General features: G+C 35.8%; 1 protein-coding gene across 1 annotated transcript; it reads right to left on the bottom strand.

Moving 5' to 3' along the window:
• Window positions 1-2,109: 2,109 nt before the first annotated feature.
• On the bottom strand, window positions 2,110-10,974 carry arr3b (arrestin 3b, retinal (X-arrestin)). The gene is made up of 15 exons (XM_053630868.1): window positions 10,001-10,974; window positions 9,351-9,384; window positions 6,448-6,481; window positions 6,244-6,304; window positions 6,128-6,172; window positions 5,677-5,873; window positions 5,524-5,583; window positions 5,285-5,361; window positions 5,050-5,185; window positions 4,842-4,926; window positions 4,659-4,731; window positions 3,490-3,627; window positions 2,878-2,985; window positions 2,667-2,716; window positions 2,110-2,530 (listed from the first exon to the last, which is right to left on the bottom strand). Exons 2-15 carry the CDS (start codon window positions 9,359-9,361, stop codon window positions 2,523-2,525), a joined length of 1,083 nt encoding a protein of 360 aa, XP_053486843.1. The 5' UTR covers window positions 9,362-9,384; window positions 10,001-10,974; the 3' UTR covers window positions 2,110-2,522.
• Window positions 10,975-12,062: the final 1,088 nt, after the last annotated feature.

Here is a 12,062-nt window from a genome sequence, read left to right as displayed (position 1 = left end):
TACAGAAATGTGAACCTTATAATACATTGACTCTCGACTTGAGAAAACGCAGTGGACCAATACCAGCAGATGACATGTCACCCCAAATCATCACAGACTGTGGAAACTTCCCACTGGTCTTCAAGCAACTTGGATTCTGTGCCTCTCCACTCTTCCTCCAGACTCTGGCACCTTGATTTCCAAATGAAATGCAAAATTTACTTTCATCTGAAAATTGATTGTGTTTGTGTGTACTGAACCAGACTGAGAAATTAAAGGCTCAGGAAACCTTTGCAGGTGTTTTGAGTTAATTAGCTGATTAGAGCTCTTCTCGGGTCGACGTTTCTGTATTATAAATTCTTTATTCTAATATTTTGAGATACTGGATTTTTGATTTCTATGAGCTGTAAGCCGTAATCATCAAGATTAAAACAAACAAAAAAAGGCTTGAAATATTTCACTTTATGTGTAATGAATCTAGAATATATGAAAGTTCTGCGTTTTGAATTAAATTACGTGAAAAAATGAGCTTTTCCACGATATTAAATTTTTTTTTAGCTGCACCATGTGATATAGCAAGAGTGCTGTGGTACTGAATATCAGCACAGCCGTGATTCAGCTGTAATTACGAGTAAACACAGGTATCAGCTGTGCTGATATTCATGACAACAGCATGATTGCTCATACTACAATTGTGTTTAATTATACATCAGTTAGTTGTATAACATTGTTGTTCAACATTGTTTTTAATGTTTATGCATCTTTCAGTATATGGAGTTTCAGTAAAGATATCTTAATCGAATTGTGTATATATCAGTCCCTCCAGGATTTTATGATTTGCGATTGCCGAAATGAATGCAAAATCAAGGAAACGCCACAATATTTGTAAGAACTTGCAATTTTTCAAAATTACCGCAGACTTTTTGCAAATTTGAGCATCATGTGTTATCATCACAGCGCCTCATGTGACGTCAGCCAAAGCTGAAATCCCTTCGATTCATGTGATTTGAACAAGAGTACAGCTAAAAGATCTCATTTACCAGCAAACATCGCTGTCAAAGACAGTTACATAATAACAATTATGTATAATTTCAATTTCGTCAATTAAATTAATTTTCCGCACAAAAAAGCACAAAAACTTCACAAAATCAAGTATTTTTGGCTGCAACAATCACAAAAAACACCGCGAAATCCTATATGGACAGATATTTTAGTTTACTGCTTTAAAAACTGAACCAAATGATCAAGGTAGTAATGAGTCCATAAGGATATGATAAAAGATTTGTCACAAAATAAATTTTTTAAAATATATAATTTTAATGAAACTATATACAAATTCTATGTATATATTCATTAATTCATTCATTCATCCATTCATTCTCAAACTGGAGAACCCGGAGGAAAACCACTCGGACACTGGGAAGTAATACTTCTTACGTATATTTCTTATTAATTTACATAATACAGAACCAATTTATGTACAAAAACACACTGAGTTCACATGTTAATGGCATGAACAACAAAGAAAATAAAATTAGTGACATTATACTATAATCACCAAAGCCTGATGATCAGTGATGATTTGCTCTAGAGAGGCCTATTTGGAGTTTCTTGTCTGTTTTCTAGGCACCGGAAATCTTCCTCAGTTGTTTTCCACTGGTGGTAAGTCCATGCTAGGGTTTGTGAAATAAACAGTCAATTGGTCAATTTTCTTCATATTGTTCCTCCTACTTGGGTCTGAGTAGATGACAAGAACACATTATTAATTTGGCTCTAAAAGTGCTTGATCTTTTATAATATCTGTAGGTGATAGTCCCGTGAGTGACTTTGTGACTCACATAAAGGATCAAATGTAATGCAAAAAAAGTTTGTGATAGCCCTGTTCACGTTTACTGGGTGAGACTCATCTAGAATAAACAAATAGTATATATAGTATGTAGTTATCTCCAAATTGACCTGGGAAAATATAGAACAAATACTTAAATATGCTAGAAAAAGTCATTTTTCCAGCACACAAGAACAACAAGATATTGTCTGACAAAAATTCCAGTTGTGTAAATCCATGATTTATTATTCTTAATTTTTCATGTTTCCTTAGCTGATGGCTCTGCAGCCCTGTAGAAATGAAGAACGAGAGTAACATGCAAGAATTTGGAGTGGCCTGTATTTACTACTGGGTAATTTATTTTCGATATCTAAAATAATATCACTTCTATGCTAAAGAAATAATGTCAGTGCAACAATATCCTACTAATGTAGTTTCCCCAAAACTCTATAAAATTAATATAATCTTTGCTTGTAGAAAGAGTTTTTAATGTGGGGCTCAATTTGCAATGCTTTTGGGAACTCCAACCCAAATTACTTTGGCTTGTCCACCTTATCATACTGAGTTTCCTCAATACACTTTGTAGTACAGTATTTAACAGAATAATTATTCTTAGTAACAGAAGCTGAGATTGTATCAACTAGGAGAAAACACAGTTTGCATCACAATAAACATATAAAATGTGCTTTATAATGCAGCTGAGATGTAAGGTTTCCACTTACACATCTGTTCCAAATGAGATGCATGCCGAAAAAGAAAATTGTATTCATTAGTAGATTACTGATGAATAGACATATAGATATAGACAAGTCCTGTGCCTCATACACTTTATCTTATGTAAAGTATCTTTTATAAATTTTACCTTTTGGCTTTGGTGACATTAAGATCAGAGGTATTTCAGCAGTAACATAACTGTAAATGGAAACATAGTACAGAAGATTAGGCCTTATATATATATATATATATATATATATATATATATATATATATTCAATTCAACTGATATATATTCAATTTATATTGTATTATTAATATTATAAAGACTCAACAGAGAAATTTTTAAAATTGTTAACCTGGATATAAGGCTTCCAAAGACACCACCACTGGCCACCATGAGTTTGACTTTGATTTTGTAAGACACCAGAATGCCCTGTACATCTTTGTATGTGCCAGGTAGCAGACTACAGGAGGAGAAATATCTGATTACAATGACTGATTGCAATGTACAGAGGGGGAAATAAGTTTTGGACGCGTCAAAATTTTTTCAGTTAATATATTTCCAATGAAAATTTCAAGTGAATAGCCTCATTGGAAATATATTTACTGAAAAAAATGTTGACGTGTCCAATACTTATTTCCCCCACCATATGACAAAAAGTAACTAGGAGATTTATGTCAAAAGGATATTTAAAATAATGTTATCAGAGATTTCAGTGTATTATTGTACACATCATGCTGACCCTTCTCAGTCTGGAGGCACACGGTTTATTTCCAACCCTTATCTAACTTACTTGATTCAGTTCAAAGGCTTCATTAGCATCTGATTAATCTGGTGCTACACCACAGAGTATGCAAAGTATTAGGAAGTCCCTCTTCTTATATGTCTCGTAATGTAGTTGCATTTTGTAAGATCATGTTTAGGTGCTGAGACATAAGGGCTCATGTTAAGATGAGTCTTGACTCACATTGTGGATGATGCAAGGTTTGTGTCTTCATCTTTTAACCTGCCGTCCAATGCCAGACCATATTTCTCTTTGTTGTTGGCCACTAGAGGCGTGACTATGTATTCCTTCTCAAATGTGGTTTGACCATTTACTTGATCACTGATAGATGAAAAAAACCCCATAAAAAATTATTAATAAGTGATGATTGAAGGACAGTATGCATATTTTGTACATACAGAGGGGTGATAAATTAAAAGAAAGGGTAGATCTGTTTGGTTTGGTTCCACTTGTGTGTGCTTGTCCTCGTAGAGTGAATTACCACTGCAAATCAATACAAAAGTTATTCTGACTGACCAGCTTTACCCTATGCTGAAATTTTTCTACCTTGATGGGAGTGGTCTCTTTCACAATGACAGTGTACCCATCCAAGTCAGTTCAAGTGGGTTTTTATTGTCATGCCTCTATATAGCTTTTATACAACAAATTGTTGTTTCACTATCATAAAGTAATACAGTACAGAAGACTACATAAAGTGAAAATACACAACAGTGACACAGGGAGACAAATATCCACAAGGTTTTACTGAATGATTTGGTGGTTGTACAGTTGCAGAGACTTGTAGAGTCTCTGGCACGACCATTGGAACAGCTCTTGCACGACTCATCCATAGGGGCAGGTGGGACTGTGATATATACAGTATATCAGTCATTCAACAAATGTTAATCTTTATACAGTCCTCACTCTCAGCACTCATTTTGCAATCTAATTATACTAATTATAAATTAGAATTTCAATTGGAGTCTAATACTGCAATTTGAAACACACCTGCTGTATCAGACACAGTTGAACAAAGGTCACAGTCTAACACCTACTGCTAGACTGTATGATTTATGTTGTCGACTGCCTATTACGGACTTAGTCTAAAAATTCTCTAGATTGTAGACAACAGCATAAGTCAGGTTTGAGGCTATTTTGTTATTATTGTTGTCCTGGCGCACCAAAATCTATGGCCATGATTCACTGCTGCCCAAGACACAATGGAAGCTGTTCTGGTGACTCGTGATGGCTTGATACTGGGTTTTTTTTTAATTTGTTACCTGCTTGTTTACAGTTCATAACAAAATAAAGTTTGAATGATTTTGCTCTTGAACAGTAGGCTACATATTGCATGTAAAGTCATCTTTACTCACCGAAATTCCTCACAGAGAACGACTTTGGTGTATTTGTCAGTTGAATAGAGCACAACATCTGCTGTTTGGTCAACTGTAAGAGATATGCACCAAAATAGTGCAATAAATGAGTATGGAATAGTATAGTTTTCCAATGATTTGCTAATAATATTTTAAATAATATTTCAACAAATCCCATCTTACTGGAAATTTTTATTTTTTTGATCACTTTATTAGTCTGGTTGTTTATTTTCACTCTGACCTGGATAGGATCTCCATGATTGTAAACCTGGAAAACAGTTTTAGAAGATTTTGAGTATCACCTTTACAGATTTTTTAATAGAAAAAAACAAACAAACCAAAAACGCATATGGAATTAAATTTGATAATAGTGTCCATATAATCTATATACCTCCTTCTCTGTGGAGGCCTCCAGGTGAATCGTTTTTCCCGAAAACATGAATTGCTTGTAGATATTCACCTCAGGCCCAGGCAGCAACTTGTCTGGTGCAAATTGGATTTTACGAATGATCAACTGACAAGTGTCCCTATAAAGCAGACGAGGCAGGACAGTTAACCCATGCACGAATCAAATGAATGCCTATGATTCTTAGTTATTACTGAGGATAAATTAGGCATATACACACTTCTTGTCAATTTTCTCATCTGGATCGTCAGCCTCGTTGGCAATGTAGGCTTTTATTTTAAAGTCAACACCACAAATCTGCAATGGTAATAAAAAGAAGATTACAGTGAATAATAAGGAAAGAAATTAAAATATCCTATGTGTATACTGTAGCTGTGTGTGTGTGTGTGTGTGTGTGTGTGTGTGTGTGTGTGTGTCTTGGAGGATAGGGGAGGTTGAGGAGGGAGGGGGGTGCAGTACCTTGCCTTTGTCCCATGCTGCTGGCAGAAAAGTTACAGAGCATGGCAGATTTGCTGGAATCTTAGAAAGCAAGAAACACAGATTTCATGATTTCAGAGGAGTTACCACAGTGAAAGATTCTTGATGTACACAGCATTTTGCAGATTAGCATACATTAAAAGTGAAGGGGTGTGCTCCCTCCTCTGCTTTCTTCATAAGGACATCCTGCATAGGCGTAGTAACTGGTTTGTCTTCAGCAGGTGGAGGATAAATTTGAACGTGGTGCATCCAAATGTCTTTCCTGAAGGACAAACTGATCAGATCCAAATCTTCCTTACCATAGTGAAAGAAACAAGACAGCTGTACAAACACTACAACAAAGAAGAAATTATTATTATTATTTTTATGACAAACTTTACTTCACTAGTTAAGTTATAGCACTTCTATTTTAATTTATGCATGGTATTTGCAGTGTTTTAAAGCTGTGGTTTTACATATACTCTGTATACATCTGATAATTTGTTACAAACAGTCCCATCTGATGTGCCTAATGCTCCAGTGTCATGTTGTGTTAAATGATTTTCTTAGCTCCCAAAACTTGAATCCAGGTGTGTGTTCTAGATACCTTTTCTTCCATCTAGTTCTGAAGTGTCCACCTTGAGCACCCCATCTGTAAATAAAAAAATGTCTTGAAAGATATTTTGACATTTACATTGTTTAATACATACTATAAGACCTTACCCACAATATCAACATGGTCCACATGGTCCACAAAGTCTCTTTTCCCCAAGTAAAGACAAATCTGAAATGAGAGGATTCATTAGGCTGCCACTCAAACATGAAAACTTGTGTTTCTAAAAAAAAAAAAAAGACAAGCCTTGTACATTATGTATGCTATGCACATGTGTGGAGGAAGCAGTTGTCCATTGAATATGGGAGACTTACCGAGCCATTTCTACTGTTCTTCTTATAAATCCTGCTAAAAAGAATATTTGGATATACTATATGATATATATGATGGATATGATATATATATATATATATATCTTACTTTGTAATTCCCCATTCTACATGACTTAGCTCAACATGCTTTACACTGGCAGTATCATTGTTTTTTAAGTAGTAATTATAATAGTGTTTCCTTTGTTTTTCATGTATAGTACTGAGATAATTGTACATGTACAAGTCTGATATTACCCTTTATTTCTAACAAAAAAGAACCTAACGTCAGATTGTAGCATAACACTTGCTGCTTTTTTTTAAAGCTAGACACGTACATTAAGCTTTGCACTCTCAGAACAGTAGATCAATATTAAGAAGATGTAAGTATACAGTAAGGTCCATAAATATTTGGACACTGACAAATTTACTGGTATTTTAGCTGTCTACCACATGATTTTTTAGTTGAAATGCACATGAGAATGCACATGAGCTCAAAGACCTGCTTTCATTTGAGGATTATAACCTATTGTGTGCTTTAAGATGTTCTGTCTTGTATTTATTCTCACCAGGTAAGGTAGGGTTCTGACTTTTGTGTACTATCTACTTGACTCAGTTAAATCTAGATTCTTGCCACTAGAATTGTTGTACTATATTACATCCCAACAGAGTTTTTAGACCGACAGTATTCTTAGTCTGTGATCTAGTGAACCAGTATCAGGATGTATTTATTGTTAGAGAATTCAAAGCACTTCTGTAAGTTACTCTGGATAAGGGCATCTTCTAAATTCCGTACGTGTAAATTTTATGGTATGGGCATTTATGGCGGCTAATAGAACTGGTTCCCTTGTATTTATTGTATTTATTTATGGTATTGATTGTGCCCTGCGACATTGTACACCTGTCCAGGGTGTACCCCGCCTTGTGCCCAATGCTCCCTGGGATAGTGTATGTGATTGTGTATGTGGTTGTGCCCTGCGATGGACTGGCACCCTGTCCAGGGTGTACCGCGCCTTGTGCCTGATGTTCCCTGGGATAGGCTCCAGGTTCCCCCGTGACCCTGAAAAAGGAGTAAGCGGTAGAAGATGGATGGATGGTGATGAATGAATTCTGAAGTGTACAGGGTTACAAGTGTACAGGGCTACATTATCTGTTCAGATTCAGCCAAATGCTTCAAAATTCATGATGTATGTGGTGATGTCTGTGACTTCAGGCAGTCATTGACTGCAAAGGATTTGCAACCAAGTCCAGAAAACCAAAGTCCAACCAAAAAATCATAATTAGTTTGTCCAATTACTTTTCTTAAAAGGTAATTTCTACACCATTCACCTAATTTAACATATTTAAAGCTGAAAGTCTGCACTTTGCATTCTATTACTCTAGTATTCTAATTCTATCTAGTATTTAATTTTATTTCCAATATACTGTGGTAGACAGCTGAAAAAAACAATAATTTTTTATCAATGTCCAAATATTTATGAACCTGAATGTATGTACAGTCCCCTCCGGAAATACTGGAACGGCAAAGCCAGTTAATTTGTTTGTGCTATACACCAAATACATTTGGTTTGAGATCAAAAGGTGGATATCAGACGAGATTTTAGGATTTCAGCTTTTATTTCCTGGTATTTACATCTAGATGTGTTAAGCAAGATAATACATAGAACCTTTTTTTATATCAGACCACCCAATTTTAGGTGAGCAAAAATATAGGAGCAGATAAGTCTTGAAGTAAATTAAAGTAAATAACACTTAATATTTATTTGCACATCTCGTGCTGCAATAACTGCATCGGCCTGCGGCTCACTGACATCACCAAATTTGTGGTTTCTTGTTTTGTGTTGTTTTTCCAGGCTTTTACCGCAACCTCTTTCAGTTGTTGTTCGTTCTGAGGTGGTTTCTCTCTTTAGTTTCCTTTTCAGGACCACATATATGACTTGGCCAATCCAAAACTTTCCACTTTTCCCCCTGATAAAGTCCTTTTTTAAGTTGGCGTTGTGGCAGTGTGTTTTGGATCATTCTCTTCATTCTCTTGTTGCATGATGAAGTTCCTCCTGATTAATTTGGATGAGCTACATCATCAATAAAGATTAGTGAGCCTGTTCCAGAAGCAGCCATGCAAGCCCAAGCCATGACACTACCTCCACCATGTTTCACAGATGAGCTTGTATGTTTTGGATCATGAGCATATCCGTTCTTTCTCCACACTTTGGCCTTTCCATCACTTTGGTAGAGGTTAATCTTAGTTCCAAAACTTTTGTGGCTCATCTCTTTATTTCTTTGAGAATTCCAATCTGGCTTTCTGATTCTTAATGCTGATGAGTGGTTTGTATCTTGTGGTATGGCCTCTATATTTCTGCTCTCGAAGTCTGATGTATTGTGATACCTTCACACCTGCCCTATGGAGGTTGTTGGTGATGTCATTGACTGTTGTTTCTAGGTTTTTCTTCACAGCACTCACAATGTTTCTGTCAGCTATTGTTGTTTTCCTTGACCGACCCATTCAGTGTCTGTTGCTCAGTTCACCAGTGGTTTCTTTCTTTTTCAGGACATTCCAATTGTTGCATTGTCTATGCCCAATCTTTGTGCAGTGCCTCTGATTGAGTTTGCCTCTTTTCTCAGCTTTAAAATGCCTTGCTTTTCTCCTATAGACAGCGCTCTAATAATCATGTTGGCTTATCCTTATGAACAACAAATGCAGTCTTCACAGGTGAAACTGAAGGCTATGTTCTGTCATTTACATATAAATACCAGGAAATAAAAGCTGAAATTCTAAACTTCTCTTCGCATATTCATCTTTTGATCTTAAAGCCAAATGTCTTCATTCTACAGTAAAAATAAAATGAATTGGCCTTGCCGTTCCAATAGTTTCAGAGGGGACTGTACAGTATATATTCACTGGAACTTACTTTGCCATCATTGTGTTACCCCTGTTGAGAGTTTCTACAGTGGAAAATGTGACAGTTAAAATAGTGATACAGAGCAATGGTTCAGTATAACAGCATCCAAGCAAATATTATGGTTTGAATTCATAAAACGTAAGAAAAAGGTCATCTAAGCTGAACAGCTTCAAATTATGATTGCAGATGCAAGTATGTTTGCTCCTAAAGCAGATGATTACACACTTATGCACTGCATTGCTGATGCTTCCTTGAAATGAGAAGTCTAATATCTTTGCTGCTGGGTGATGCATCCCAATATGCTTTTCACATTTCACAACAGCCAGATCTAGCATTTTGAATTTGGTTCATATCCACACATGACTATTTATGAAATGGTGAATTAGGTAATAGGAATACCAAAAGAGAGTTTAAATGCATTAGTAATGAGTAACATACAGAAACAAAACAACGATAAATGCATAGACCAGGCATAGATGTACTTACAACAGTTGCTGCTTAATAACATGCTGACAATACTAAGCTCCATCCTAATTTTATATGTACAATGATATTTGATACACAAAACCTAGGGCTACCTTTCCTAAAATCCAAAATCCTCCATGACCACTGTTGCTCAGTGAGTGCTGAGCCCCTTGCTGTGCATAGTCTACTCTTACCTTAGTTGCTGTGTGTCTGCTCTTCTTCTCTTGCTGTAATCCTTCTGCAATACAGCTGCTTTGAGAGTGAGTCAGTCACTACTGCTTATGTGCTTTTATAGGTTATACTCTCCTCCCTGCTATCACTTTAGCTAGACCAGTATACAGCAGTCTCCTCTTTGATGCCAATCCTTTTACTTTATTACTCTTCTTATTTTTTGAGCTACATGTATAAAAAATAAATATGGCATTAGCCTTAAAGAGATTACAAATTTACCAGCATGGTGTATTACAGGAAAGGTGTCATAAATAGGCTGTGTTTGTTTGACTTACATGGAATGTGATAATAAGGTCTTGTCTCTAACACTGTGTTCTACTTCCTAGCAGAGCTTCCAAACTTTAGCCTTGCCCCTCTCTGGCCTTGATACAGAAGTCATGAGTCACTGGGATGCCTGGTCTTCCACTCCAGCCTAAAACACCAATGGGGTTAATGTTAAACAGATATCTTTAGATCCTATTTGTCTCCATTTGAAGGGACAGTAAGCAAGAAACCCACCACATGCAGCGCGTGCAGCTAAGCAAAATGGCAGCTTGTCTGTTGTGGAAATAGTTTTTCTTTTTTCAGCCATAAATGTATGCTTTCTTATGACTTAGGTAATTGATGATGTAGTCGTTGTACAGGAGATGAGTGGGAGAGGCTCACGGCCTGTGAATTCTGTGATTTTTTCCTTGGAAATGATCTCAGCAGATGGTCTCTAGGCAGATTATAGTCCCTGTCCAGCTGGCATATAATGGTAAGTGTGACATCGCCTTTTAATATTGATTGAAGTAGAGCTTTCAAAAAAATTCAAAGATAAGCGGCTTGCTGGTACTCTAGAAATCCTCGTATGGTGTCAGAATCCTTTTCAGTGCCATCCACACAGTTCAAGTCCAAACACATATAATGATGGCACATGGCCAACTGCTGCTTAGAACATCTCTCTAGACCACTACAGCTTTAGATCAATAAAATAGACAAGTAACTGATTTCCTTAAATATTTTCATGATAGTCCAACCAAATGTGAATAGTGTTTTGTTCATTAATAAATTAAAAACAGTGTAATAGTTGGCAAATTGCTGAGGGATAAGAGGAATAATACACTTCAGGACATGTTGTTATAGGAAAATAATCAACTTTGAGGACATAACAGTATATATATATATATATATATATATATATATATATATATATATATATATATATATATATATATATATAAAATAGGCAGAGACTTTAAGCTTAATGACTTACTGATTAAAACTTGAAAACATACTTATCTGTCAGTTTGGCAGTAGTAATAAATTATTTTCTCTAGACTTTATTCTGTGTCGAATGTTTAAACAAGCTCAGCTGTGTGTGGCATGTTTAGTACCACATTCACATATTGGCTTTCATTTTAAATGTCCCAGCTGTTCTATTTTGAGAGTGCGTGTCTATGTTTAGGGAAACATCACACTGTTGTTTCAAATCTCTTTAGAGGGAGGATATGATATTTAATCCACTTAGTGTATAGCATATTCTCAATAAGCTGCCTGGCCTGTGACCCTATATATAAGTAAAGAACAAACAACATATAATAAGTTTTTTTTTCACATTGCTTATCTGCATGTTCAAGCTGTCTAAAATACCACTGCTATTTCACACAAGTAGGCACATGTGAAACTGAATGTTTGCATACAGGCACAGAATGCTGAACACCACTGTACACCACACAAGTTCACCAATATGCAAAAGGTTTAAAAATACACTTACTGAGGAAGAAGCAGCCTTTTCTGTGAAAGGAGATTCACTGAAACGATGGCGAATATGGCCACCACAGAGGGGCAGGTGTTTTTGTGTGTGTGTGTGTGTGTGTGTGTGTGTGTGTGTGTGTGTGTGTGTGTGAATGTTTTATATCTTGGTGGATAGAAATGTTAGAAATATCTTACAGTTTTGACCTTGTGGCTGGTCCCCATGAGGAAAGCTACTCTTTTTTTCACTTTTTAATTTCATTTTTATCATTATTATTATTATTATTATTATTATTATTATTATTATTATTA

Source organism: Ictalurus furcatus, chromosome 8, assembly GCF_023375685.1.
Source record: "Ictalurus furcatus strain D&B chromosome 8, Billie_1.0, whole genome shotgun sequence".
Lineage (NCBI taxonomy): Eukaryota > Metazoa > Chordata > Actinopteri > Siluriformes > Ictaluridae > Ictalurus > Ictalurus furcatus.
Note: the sequence above shows the minus strand (reverse complement) of the source record. Positions and strands in the feature narration are given on the sequence as shown.